This window comes from Giraffa tippelskirchi, chromosome 3 (genome assembly GCF_054371585.1).
Source record: "Giraffa tippelskirchi isolate mGirTip1 chromosome 3, T2T-mGirTip1v1.2.pri, whole genome shotgun sequence".
Taxonomy (NCBI): domain Eukaryota; kingdom Metazoa; phylum Chordata; class Mammalia; order Artiodactyla; family Giraffidae; genus Giraffa; species Giraffa tippelskirchi.
In genome coordinates this window covers 181,530,361-181,543,037 of record NC_137277.1, presented here as the reverse complement: position 1 = coordinate 181,543,037, position 12,677 = coordinate 181,530,361, and the positions used below count along the sequence as shown (strand labels likewise).

Sequence of the window (12,677 nt, the reverse complement as noted above, 5' to 3'; positions counted from 1 at the left end):
GTTAATGAGGACTTAAGCTTTTTGATCCTGGCCCCTCTGGTTCTAAATAATACTTTGCTAGTTTTTTGTTTTTGTTTTTTAAAGAAGAATATATGCCCAAGTGGAGTTTGATAATGGGAGGCTAATACCTGTTTCATACTCTTCAAAGTTGGATTTAGGCAGATGCTGAGTAGGTCTTTCCTTCTTGGGAATATTCTTGAATGTAAGTAGGGAAGGCTTGACTGGCTGCCTCTTACTACCGTTTAATTACTGAAAGATCCTACTGTTCGTATGTAGGACATTTGATGGAGTCAAGTTCTTGTGAATTTCCTCTGGTGTCAGTATAGTTATCTGGGGGGAAAAGAGATGATTTACCCTTTTCCCTTTTCATTAAGAATGATTAATCTGCTTCTCTTTCTTCTTTTTCTGAAATCTTTCATCTATGAGAACACTCCCTTGATTCAGAATTTATATCTTTCAGCAGGTACCTAAGCAAAGAGTACATGGGAATAACTTTATCAACACTTCATTTTAAACAGTTATAGGTATTATTTTTGAATAATGGCTAAAAGTTGAGTTTCTAGAGCACTTTCAAACTAGTCTCCTCTAGAAATGCCTAAGAGTGTGACTTCAGAGTCCTCTCTCCCACATATCTTATCAACAACATGAAGAATCTGTTTCAGCTTGAAGCAGAATCTTTTTTTTTTTTTTTTTGCTGTGCCACAGTGGCACATGGGATCTTAGTTCCCCTACCAGGGTTCAAACCCACGCCCCCTTCCCTGGAAGCGCAGAGTCTTAACTACTGGACTGCCAGAAAAGTCCTGAAGCAAGATGGAAAGAAATAAGATGCGCAACAGTCAGTGAAGAAAGACTCCAAATACAGGATATGAGTCATGAATAAGAAAGAAAAATCTATAATCCAATGTAAAAATACTGTACAATAATGATCTAAATCATAAAAATTGATTGCTGTGTCCAATTTAAGTACAAAGTAATAAGTTCATTTTTAAAATTTATTTTTTAATTGGAGGAAAATTGCTTTACAATGTTGTGTTGGTTTTTGCCATAAAACTAATGCAAATCAGTTATATATATATATCTATTCCCTCCCTCTTGAACCTCCCTCTCTTCCAACCATCTCACCCCTGTAGGTCATCACAGAGCACCAGGCTGGTTTCCCTGTATTATATAGCAACTTCCCCCCTAGCTATCTGTTTTACATATGATAGTATATATATATATATATATATGTCAATGCGACTTTCTCAATTCGTCCCACCTTCTCCTTCTCTGTATCCACAAGTCTGTTCTCTACATGTGCATCTTAATTCTTTCCCTGCAGATATTTTCATCAGTACCATTTTTCTAGATTCCATATATACACATTAATATACGATACTTGTTTTTCTTTATTCATTCTTGTTTTTCTTTATCCATTCATCTGTTGATGGACATCTAGGTTGTTTCCATGTCCTGGCTATTGTAAATAATGCTGCCAAAGTAATGACTTCTAACAGAAATGAACAAAGGATTGATAAAGTACCTGTTGAAATTTGAAGTCATTATAAGTGGGTGGCAAATTAGTTTATGTGCTAAGTCTCTCAGTTGTGTCCGACTCCTTGCAACCCCATGGACTATAGCCCACCAGCCTCCTCTGTCCATGAGATTATCCCAGCAGGAATACTGGAGTGGGTTGCCATTTCCTCCTCCAGGGGATCTTCCCAACCCAGGGATCGAACCAAAGTCTCCTGCATCTTCTGCATTAGCAGGCGGATTCTTTACCACTGAGCCACCTGGGAAGCCCAAATTAGTTTATAAGGAAGCTCTAATAAGATACCTAGCTTTACTATTTGTACCCTTCATATATTTTGATAGAAAGTATCCAAAGAATGAAACATACAACAAAAGGCAGTCCGATGGTGGAGGGGAGGGGAGAGAAAAAACCAATGAAATGACATGTATAAAGTCCTGACATAAATTTAAAAATTCAATCCCCAACTGAAACTACTATACCCAGTGAAAATATCCTTCAGAAAAGATGGAATAAAATTATTCTGCTTGGAAGTGGAGAGTTGCAGGAAGAAATTAAGAATATCTGAAAAAGCAAATATTCAGGAAATACAAAAGAATAGTATTTGTTAAAACTACAATAATGTTTTCTATGGTTTATTGTTATGTGTATAAGTAAAATATGACAACATGAATAATGGAGTTGAAATGTAAAGTTCTTGCATTGTTTTATATGTTGTGAAAGTACTAACTTAAATGTAGACTGTAAGTCAAGGATGCACAGAACAAATGAGGCAAATGGAAAATAAACAGCAAAATGGTAGACCTCTAACCACCAGCTGTGTGTAAAAGCATTAGGTATAAATGGACTGAACGTTCTAAACGACAGCAGTTTCAAACTAGAGAGAAAAACAAAGCAAGAATGTTATTAGAGCAATGTAGAGAATTTCATGATGATAAAAGGGTCAATTCAACAGGAAGATACAGCTTTAAAGTATATAAAGCAAGAATTAATAGAAGTAAGTAAAGAGACAGATCCACTTTCATAGGTAGAAATATCAACATAGCTCTCTCAGTAACTGATAGAACAAGCTGACAACATATCAAAAAGAATATTTATTAATGATTTGTATAACATTATTAACCAACCTGACCTAACTGACTTATATAGACCACTACACTCACTAACTGACCAATACACTATATTCCCAAGTACACATGGAACATAGTATGTTATAAATCTAGAGAAGGAAAAGAAAAAAAACATTAATAATAAGTGGCTAGTCTCTAAAAAAAATTAATAATAAATGACTAATTCTCTTTAAAATCTAGGGGGAAATTAATGTAAACTTTTTATTTATTTATAATTTAAATTCTGTCTGAGTCTAGGAAACACAGGGAAGATCCTCCCAATTCTTCTGTGGGAATAATTTACCTGAGTTGGAAACTCTGGAATGGTGCCATGATTTTCTGGTTTATTCAACAAAGAATTAGGTTGCGGGCAGATAATGTCTGCCTCTGTCTCTCTTAACATGCAGAAGCTTTCCAGATAGAATCTGGATTTGAATTTAGCAACCTGACTGATCATAAGAATCACCTGGGAAATTTTTTGAAAACAGATTTCTAGGGCCCACCTCCTGCAGATTCCATGTTTTGAAAAGGCAACTGAACTGATTCCAAGTATTTGAACAGATTTGGGAGTCACAGAAATAATGTTCTGTTTGTCATGTAAAGTGAGGAGGAGAGAAGGGAGAATATGAAAATATGGAAAGGAGAATGTGAGAATATGAATGAATTGGGGATAATAATAACTGGGTTAGGACTGGGTGTGGCTGAGCCTCACTGCATGATGTAAGAGGCATGCCAGCTTCTAAAAGTTTAATGGATGTGAAGATTAAGCACATTTGCATAAAGCATCAAAGAAAAAAACTGTCTTTGCTTTTTGTATTCAGTGACTGGATGGCAGATGCATTCCTTTTTATCATGAGCTGTTGATATTTTCCACATACACTGTGACTTAATATAAACTGAACTTATTTTGAGCTCATATGTTAGCAGGCATAAATATGTTTGAAAGGATATCATGATTTTGTTGTTTTGAATGTATAAGAAAAAGGGGATACATGAATATGTTGTTCAATATAGTGAAGGACTAAAACGGAGAAACTAAGTCCTACTTTAGAAGGTGATTTCTTGTTGTTCAGTTGTTGTGTCTGACTCTTTGTGACCCCATGGACTGCAGCACTCCAGGCTTCCCTGTCCTCCTGTATCGCCTAGAGTTTGCTCAAACTCATGGCCATTGAGTCAGTGATGCCATCCCACCATCTCATCCTCTGTCACCTCCTTCTCTTCCTGCCCTCAGTCTTTCTCAGCATCAGGGTCTTTTCCAATGCGTTGACTCATCACATCAGGTGTTCAAAGTATTGGAGCTTCAGCATCAGTCCTTCCAATGAATATTCAGGGTTGATTTCCTTCAGGATTGACTGGCTGGATCTCCTTGCAGTCCAAGGGACTCAGAAGAGTCTTCTCCAACACCACAGTTCAAAAGCATCAATTCTTGGGTGCTCAGCCTTCTTTATGGTCCAACTCTAACACCCATATATGACTACTGGAAAAACGATAGCTTTGACTATACTGACCTTTGTCACAAAGTGATGTCTCTGCTTTTTAATATGCTGTCAAGGTTTGTCATAGCCTTTCTTCCAAGGAGTAAGCGTCTTTTCATTTCATGATTGCAGTCACCATCTGCAGTGGTTTTGGAGAACAAGAAAATAAAATCTGCCCGTTTCCATTTTTCCCCATCTATTTGCCAAGAAGGTGATTAGGTATCAAAAAGATAGTGGAAGCTGGCTAGATTGGATGTATTTTCATTTTAAGACTTCACAGACAGCAACTTGCTGTGATTTTGTTACTGCCTAAGATTTCTATAAAGTTTTTTGGCTATTTTTCTTTGTAAAAGCATCACATAGCACTTAGAATTTTTACTTTCGCATTGTTAGTTTGAGGGGTTTTTGTTTGTCTTGGCTTGGTTTTTGGTTTTTTAGAATTTTTACTTTCGCATTGTTAGTTTGAGGGGTTTTTGTTTGTCTTGGCTTGGCTTTTGGTTTTTTAGAATTTTTACTTTCGCATTGTTAGTTTGAGGGGTTGTTTGTTTGTCTTGGCTTGGTTTTTGGTTTTTTATTTTATCCTCTCTATTACTGTTAACCAAACAGGCATTTTCCTATGTGTCTTTTGTAACTGAGTGAAGTTCAGTCATTGGGTGGGTTAGCAAGAGATTTAAAGTTTCAGTCTATCCTTGCCTCAGTAAGGAAGGCTAATATTTGAGAAAGAACAGCTTATGTTACTTAGCTCCATTCCTGAAAGTGTTATCATTAACATATGTTAAATATTATATCATGAATGCTCTGCAATGTCTTCAGGTCTCACTGACATTCTATAATTGGTAGAATACTGTCTTAGTTAAAGCACTCACTCTTAAAAGCAGTACCACGTGTTCACGCTAGTGCTAACTCTTGGTGGTCTGTCCCAGGACAGGAGCAACCAACCTTGAAAAAATAGGATCCAGCGTTATATTCTATTGCATTTCATGTAAAGAATTAGAATAGTCAAGACCCAAGATGCCCTCAAGTAAAGACATCAATGGTGTCCTTTTCACTTCTTGCAGTTCAGGAACCAGGCCCCTGTTTTCCCCTTGTCATTTTAGGCAAAGTAATGTATCAGCAGCCATCACTGCAATCACTCTAATTACGATTGTGTAAATCTGACCTTTATCAACAGACTTCCCTAGACTCAACATCTACCAACTGAAAAAAGATTGAATTGGGCATGTGTTTCTTAAAAAAAATTAATGCTTGTTGATTGTATGTTTTCTCTGGTGAAAAAATATCTATTAAGAAGTTTTTTTAGTGCCTATGTTATGCCCCTTTGTTTCTCCCCACCTCCAAATGCATTATTTGCTTCAAATGTGAAGTTATTTACAATAAATATATTAACTTATTACGTGTGACTATATAGTATGTGGCCCCTGATGTATTTCTACAAAGTAAAGGCCCCACTTTAATTCCAGGATTGTTATTCCACATGACTCTTTTTTTTTCTTCTCCTCTAGACTTCTCCAAAGAGCCCTGGGACAGTAGGTGGAGTGCAAAGTTGTATTGTGTTGCCTTCCTGCTTTTTTTTTGTTGTTGCCTTCCTGCTTTTTATTATTATTATTATTCTTGGCCCAGTCTTGGCTGCTTCTTTCTCTGCCACTAAAGCTCACTCACTAAACCCTGCATGTGTGGTCATTTATGAGGGACTCATGGCCTTTCATTTCAGTCCTGCACATTTATCATGTCAGTTATGTTTCTTGTCAAATCTTTAGAATCAGGATTGTCCCTAAAGCAATCTTGTGATAAACAGACTGAAATCTCATCTCTACTTTAAATTTTTCCTTTGTGTTGAAGCATCTCTAACACCCCTGTCCCACCCCCCAAGTCCCTTCCAGTACTCCCAAATTACCTAAGGTCTTTTTTGCAAAGGGAGAAAATAATCTGATAACATATACAAGTAAGGTGGTAATACTTATCCCCTCCCTGACTATTTATGTCCTGAGAAAGGAGAGCAGGGAGTGTTATCCCTCCCTGACTATTTATGTCCTGAGAAAGGAGAGCAGGGAGAGGGCAGTGTTTAACAGAGAAAATGACTCACTCATTGGTGGTGGAATTCTCTGCTTCGGTGACACAAGAGATAGTGAGTATTGTTAACTGGCCTTCCCCCATGCCAAGAAGCCTACCTTGAGGCAAGATCTCATGCATATTGGGAAGAGATCCACATTTGTGTGTGCATGTGCCTTTAAGAGATTTGAGCTGATTATGATCATCTCATTGAATCTTTGTCCTAAAATGATGTGTCAGCTCCATTTGGTTCTTTTTCCCCTTAGTAATTTATCTGTTACGGATTTTGATGTCTGGTGTCCATGTGATGTCAAGGAGTCTGTCTGCATGATTATTCATCATTGCTCTGATCCTTTCCAACTACCACAGGAAGAGAGGGGAAGGGACATTATCAAGATTATGTTGAAATAATAAATTGGCTGTTCTCTTCCCTCTCTCCCTCTCATGCAACAGAAGAAATAGGTCAGCCCACTGCAGACCTAGGCATGGTCATGGACTGTGTGGAAGCAGGAGACATAACGCCTCCTACCAAAAGGAAGAGCAAGTTCTCAGGCTTTGGCAAGATCTTCAAGCCCTGGAAATGGCGGAAAAAAAAAAGTGATAAATTCAAAGAGACATCGGAAGGTGAGATGTTAAAATTTATGTATATGTTCTGAGTCAAAGAGTTCCCCATTGGAAGTACCTAACTTTTTCATTCTCTTCCCAATTTTCTATAACCCCCTATTTGAAGAGGAAATTGAATCCTTTAGAATTAAAAAACCAAGTGGTCACTCACTAAGTATTTTGATGGAATTAATGTTTATCATTTGAGTGGTGAATGGAGCTCCTGAACTACAGCAAGTCTAAGATGCTTTTTTTTTTTTTTGGCTGCACTGGGTCTTCATTGCTGTGCATGGGATTTCTCTAGTTGTGGTGCGCAGGCTTCTCGTTGCAGTGGCTTCTCCTGTTGGGGAGCATGGGCTCCAGAGCCTGGTCTCAGTGGTGTTGGCACACGCACTCAGTTGCCCTGTGGTGTGTGGGATCTTCCCAGACTAGGAATCAAACCCATGTTTCCTGCATTGGCAGACAGATTCTTAACCACTGGACCACCAGGGAAGCCCAAAGATGCTTCTTTTTTCCTATTCTGGCTACTTCCTCCCAGAAAAAGTTTGTCCATAAATATCTCATTATTGAAATTTCAATAAAAAAAGGAAGGAGGGACCTTGAAATGCAGAGGACTCGGGCTCCATCCCTGGCTGGGGAATTAAGATCCCACTTGCCACAGAGCACTAAGCCCTGTCATAGCCAAATAAATAATGCTAAAAAAAAGGAAGGAATTCCCTGGCAGTCCAGTGGTTACGATTCCTTCCCCTCACTACCAAAGGCCAGAGTTCAATCCTTGGTCAGGGAACTAAGGTTCCATAAGCTTCATGGCGTGGCCAAAAAAAGGGGGGGATAAGCTGAACTTGTGTAGTTCCTTTTGGAAATGATACTTTCCCAATAGCACAGGATGCCAGAGAAATTAAGTTTTAAAATTTGAAGTTTGGTTTTGTATTCTTTTCTTTCCTAAGAACAGAAAATTGAACCACTTTATTCTTTTACCTAAGGTGTTAACTTTTGTCTGCCACATTTCTGAGTATTGTTTTCTAATTTAATGTTAGTTTTAGAGAGAAAAATATCTATGCGAAAACCGAGAGAAGAGCTGGTTAAAAGAGGGGTTCTGTTGGAAGACTCTGAGCAGGGTGAGTATGCATATACTCAAATAGCTTATGCCTGTTTCTGTACACTTGGTCTTTGGTTCTGACTAGGTATTTGAATTTTCTTTCTTTATCATTGCTGTTGTTGAGAGGGGAGGGGACTTTAAAAAGCTTTCATCATCTAGCATATATATTTTTAAAACTTCCATTAAAAAAGAAAAGGCAATCAGTAGAAAAGTCAGCAAAAGCACTGAACAGACAGTTCACTGGAAGAGTGCATACAGATGCCCAATAAACAAAGAAAAAGGTGGGTTTCTTACTTCATTAGTAATTAAGAGATGCAAATTAAAACCAAAATAAAAGAGCTCTAGGCATAAACTAGAAAACCTAAAATTAACCAGATGACCAAGAACAGGAATTGATGAGAGAGTGTGAAATAAGTGGAATTTACATACAACTATTGTTATAAATGTTAAAGTGGAATGATCACGTTGAAAAATAGTTTAACCTAATCTACGAAATATGTAAACCTATGTACAATCTTTGGTGTATAGGGAACAAAAACGTGTATACATGTGTATCAGGAGATATATTATAAATATGCTCATAGCCGCAATGTTGATTAACAGTAGAGCAAAACTAGAAACAACCCAAATGTCCTCAATAGTAAAATATATAATAAGTAACTTGGGATATACATTAATAAAATGAAATGTTATATGACAATGCTAACTATACCTATTTCCTTTAATGTGAATTTCATCAGTAATACTGAGCAATTGAAGTCAGTCATGAAAAGATATATATTGTATCATTTCTATAAGTATAAAGAAAGAACAGTGTTTGGAAATACATGATTATGTGGTTAAACTATAATAAAAACAGAAAGAAAGGATTATAGGAGTTAGAAGAGTGATTGCTTTGTGGGGGAAGGAGAAGTATGTTACTAGGGACAGAGGGATGCTTCCGAGGTCTGGAAACACTTTATAATATTTCTTAATGTCCATGATGCTCACTCAGGTGTTTTCCTTGTAATATGTTTTTGAAATTTACATTTCTATTTTGTACAGTTCTCTCTACTGGTGTTAAACTTGACAATAAAAAATACTAAATAATGATTAAGATATTTCTATAAAATTCAATGCCATACCATCTATATTTTATTTATCTAAAGAAAGCCTTTTGAATATAATTTTAAAGGTTACTTTCCATTTAGAGTTATTACAAAATATTGGCTATATTCCCCTTGTTGTACAATACATCCTTGAGCCTATCTTATACCCCACAATTTGTACCTCCCACTCCCCACCCCTTTATTGCATATAAGTGGGCATATATTTTTTGTGGGTATGAAAACATCTAATGAAGAAAAAATAATAAAACGTAAAAAGTGAGGATAGTTGATTTTTTTTTTTTTTTTTTAAGAATCTCAACTTAAGGGGTAAACATAAAATGGTTTTATTTCTTCCAATAATTACCTCCTAATTTTCTATATTAAAGTCCATTTTCTTACCAAGGGGAATTAAAAAAAAACTTCCTTCAACCTTCCCTCAAAGTGCTTTCCTTATCTGCCTGTGGTCTTTAACTCTGGAATTGCAGTTTAGTGGTTGGTGAAGGATCCTTGGGGCAAACATTCTCTTTCTCTTTGTACATCCTCAGCTTTGTGCTAGCTGTAGTACTGTGTCATTTTCTTTTCTTTTTTTATCAAATACATCTCCATGCCTATATTGCTGCCCTAATCTTTCTTGTTAGTCTGTCATGAAGATCATGCTTTGGTATTTCAATGCTCACTGCTGGCTCAATAATGTCAGAACTTTCTCCAATGTGTGACTTATATGAAGCAGCTTATCAGAAGAGTAAGACTGTAGTACACTGGTTGCATTTCATTTCTCTTCGTTAGAGCTACTTTGTATAAGACAAAATCTGAAAGCGAAGTTTTAAAAATATATCGTATTCTTTGGTTGGTGGGAGAAAGGAACCAAACTGATGGAATATTATACTCTAGGTTTTGAACCATGTGATTGTGTTGCTTATTTGCAAATTTTAATTAAATTATGTATTTATTATCTCAACTATATAAAAACTAAGTGGAGAAAACAAACTTGAAGGAAATATACTAAAATATTATTAGCATTAGCTATTTCTGGATGTTGGAATGGGAGTATAGAGGATTTTTTCTATTCTAAATTTTCTGCATGGTAGGTAATGAGCATGTATAACTTATTTTTTCATGAGTCTATTTGTTTTTTACAGTAGGACACAAAATCTTCTAGGTATTTAGGTGGGTAACTACAATTATAATGCCTCTTTTACAGCACCTTTGGCCATTGCTTTTTTGATAATAGCTGTCCCTTACCCCATGCCCTCTCCTGTCTCACCTTTCTTGCTCACTCACCAAACCCCGTACATTGCTTCCTTCTTGTTTTTCACCTTCATTCAGTCAGTTTTGCTATATGCTTCCTACTGGCTTTTGATCCAAGTTATTTTTAGCCTAGAAGCAAGCTTGAAGGTCTAGTTGATTCAGAAATTGTAACCATTGGACAAGATGCCCCTATGCTAACCAGAGAACTGACCTAAGCTTTATTCTGTAAGAAGAAACTGAGATGGGCCTTACGGCCTGCTTATGGATCTCCAGTTTAGGTTAAAAGCAGTGTTTGAACCTTGCAATTCTTTTCATACTCAGAAACGGCTTTTGGCTTGATTATGGTTCTGACTTGACTGTATTATAAAATATATCATGGACTTTCTGAGTTGGGGGTTGCAAAGCACCATAGATGTTCAGGCCAGATTCTATTAATATTTCTATTCTACTCCATTAGCATTTAGTACAAACCTTTTGCATTAAATATAAGAAGTTTTACTTCAAAGTAGACAGTCCAGATTAAGTAACTTGAGAAATGACTGATCACTTTTGCTGGTTTGTGCTGAGTAGAAACTAGTTAATAATGTGTCTTAAACTTTCACTACATGTTTTTTGAAACTAGGGGTCTTTGTTGGCTTTGAAATGATTCATTGCTTTACATTCTAGAAAGTTCTGGTTTTTGTTAAAGCTGTGCTGTATTAACATGAGTAGTAACTTACTACATTTGCATAGCTGTTGTCATCTTGCCCCCTCCTCTGTTTTAAAATTAAAAAAAAAATACTTGTCAGAATACTTTCACTTTAGAAGTACATTTTCATTCAGTGCTCATTTGACTTAGACTTTTTTTTCACTACTTTTAACCCAAGCTCGACCTCTTACTGAGACTGTGTAAAGAATGATACCGTCTAATTTCTTCGTACAAAATGTTGGGTTGGGGTGCTGGAGTTTACAAGGAGAATCTTCCCTATGAAAAATGAAGAGAGTAACTAGTTCCAGTTCCCATGACGCTAGGAGGTGAGACAGTTTTCAGACTCTAACCTCAGTTTTTCAGTTCTCTCCTCCAAAGGAGTCTAGGTAACCTCAGCAGTAACCGGGAACATTTGTCTAATTGTTCCATGAAAAGTTCTTAACCTACAAGTGTAATAGCGATGAATGGTCATCCCAAAGCCTGCAGCCCAGTGATCATTCCTGCCATTTAGCTTATAGGAATCCGTCATGTGTGTTACGTTTACCTTTGATCTGTCTATCAGTTCTCCCCCTTGCTGTCCAATCCTGATGTCCTCAGACACCTCTGCTATTTCTCACCTGCATTCTGCTCATTATTAGCTTTCTCCTTCCAGTTCAGTTCAGTTCTGTCACTCAGTTGTGTCCAACTCTTTGTGACCCCATGAACCGCAGCACGCCAGGCCTCCCTGTCCATCACCAACTCCCAGAGTTCACCCAAACCCACGCCCATTGAGTCGGTGATGCCATCCAGCCATCTCATCCTCTGTCGTCCCCTTCTCCTCCTGCCCTCAATCTTTCCCACCATCAGGGTCTTTTCAAATGACTCAGCTCTTCACATCAGGTGGCCAAAGTATTGGAGTTTCAGCTTCAACATCAGTCCTACCAATGACACCCAGGATTGATCTCCTTTAGGATGGACTGGTTGGATCTCCTAGAAGTCCAAGGGACTCTCAAGAGTCTTCTCCAACACCACAGTTCAAAAGCATCAATTCTTCAGTGCTCAGCTTTCTTTATAGTCCAGCTCTCACATCCATACATGACCACTGGAAAAACCATAGCCTTGACTAGACAGACCTTTGTTGACAAAGTAATGTCTCTGCTTTTTAATAGGCTGTCTAGGTTGGTCATAACTTTCCTTCCAAGGAGTAAGTATCTTTTAATTTCATGGCTGCAGTCACCATCTGCAGTGATTTTGGAGCCCCCCAAAATAAAGTCTGCCACTGTTTCCACTGTTTCCCCATCTATTTCCCATGAAGTGATGGGACATTCTTAGTTTTCTGAATGTTGAGCTTTAAGCCAACTTTTTCACTCTCCTCTTTCACTTTCATCAAGAGCCTCTTTAGTTCTTCACTTTCTGCCATAAGGGTGGTGTCATCTACATATCTGAGGTTATTGATATTTCTCCCGGCAATCTTAGTTCCAGCTTGTGCTTCATCCAGCCCAGCGTTTCTCATGATGTACTCTGCATATAAGTTAAATAAGCAGGGTGACAATATACGTCCTTGACATACGCCTTTTCCTATTTGGAACCAGTCTGTGGTTCCATGTCCAGTTCTAACTGTTGCTACCTGACCTGCATGCAAGTTTCTCAAGAGGCAGGTCAAGTGGTCTGGTATTCCCATCTCTTTCAGAATTTTCCACAGTTTATTGTGATCCACACAGTCAAAGGCTTTGGCATAGTCAATAAAGCAGAAATAGATGTTTTTCTGGAATTCTCTTGCTTTTTCGATGATCCAGCGGATGTTGGCAATTTGATCTCTGGTTCCTCTG

The 12,677-nt window shown here is 37.5% G+C and overlaps 1 protein-coding gene across 15 annotated transcripts in view; it reads left to right on the top strand.

Moving 5' to 3' along the window:
* The window catches only part of PHACTR4 (phosphatase and actin regulator 4), a 101,814-nt gene that overhangs the window by 65,870 nt on the left and 23,267 nt on the right, over positions 1 to 12,677 (top strand). For 7 of the 15 annotated variants that reach the window (XM_081586221.1, XM_081586214.1, XM_081586220.1 and 4 more), the window contains 2 exons: positions 6,597 to 6,767; positions 7,784 to 7,864. In XM_081586221.1, coding sequence (XP_081442347.1) covers positions 6,597 to 6,767; positions 7,784 to 7,864 — 252 coding nt within the window. Of the gene's footprint in view, positions 1 to 5,596; positions 5,625 to 6,596; positions 6,768 to 7,783; positions 7,865 to 11,047; positions 11,196 to 12,677 lie in introns of those variants that run through there. The other 8 variants (XM_081586225.1, XM_081586224.1, XM_081586215.1 and 5 more) reach the window with 3 other exon arrangements.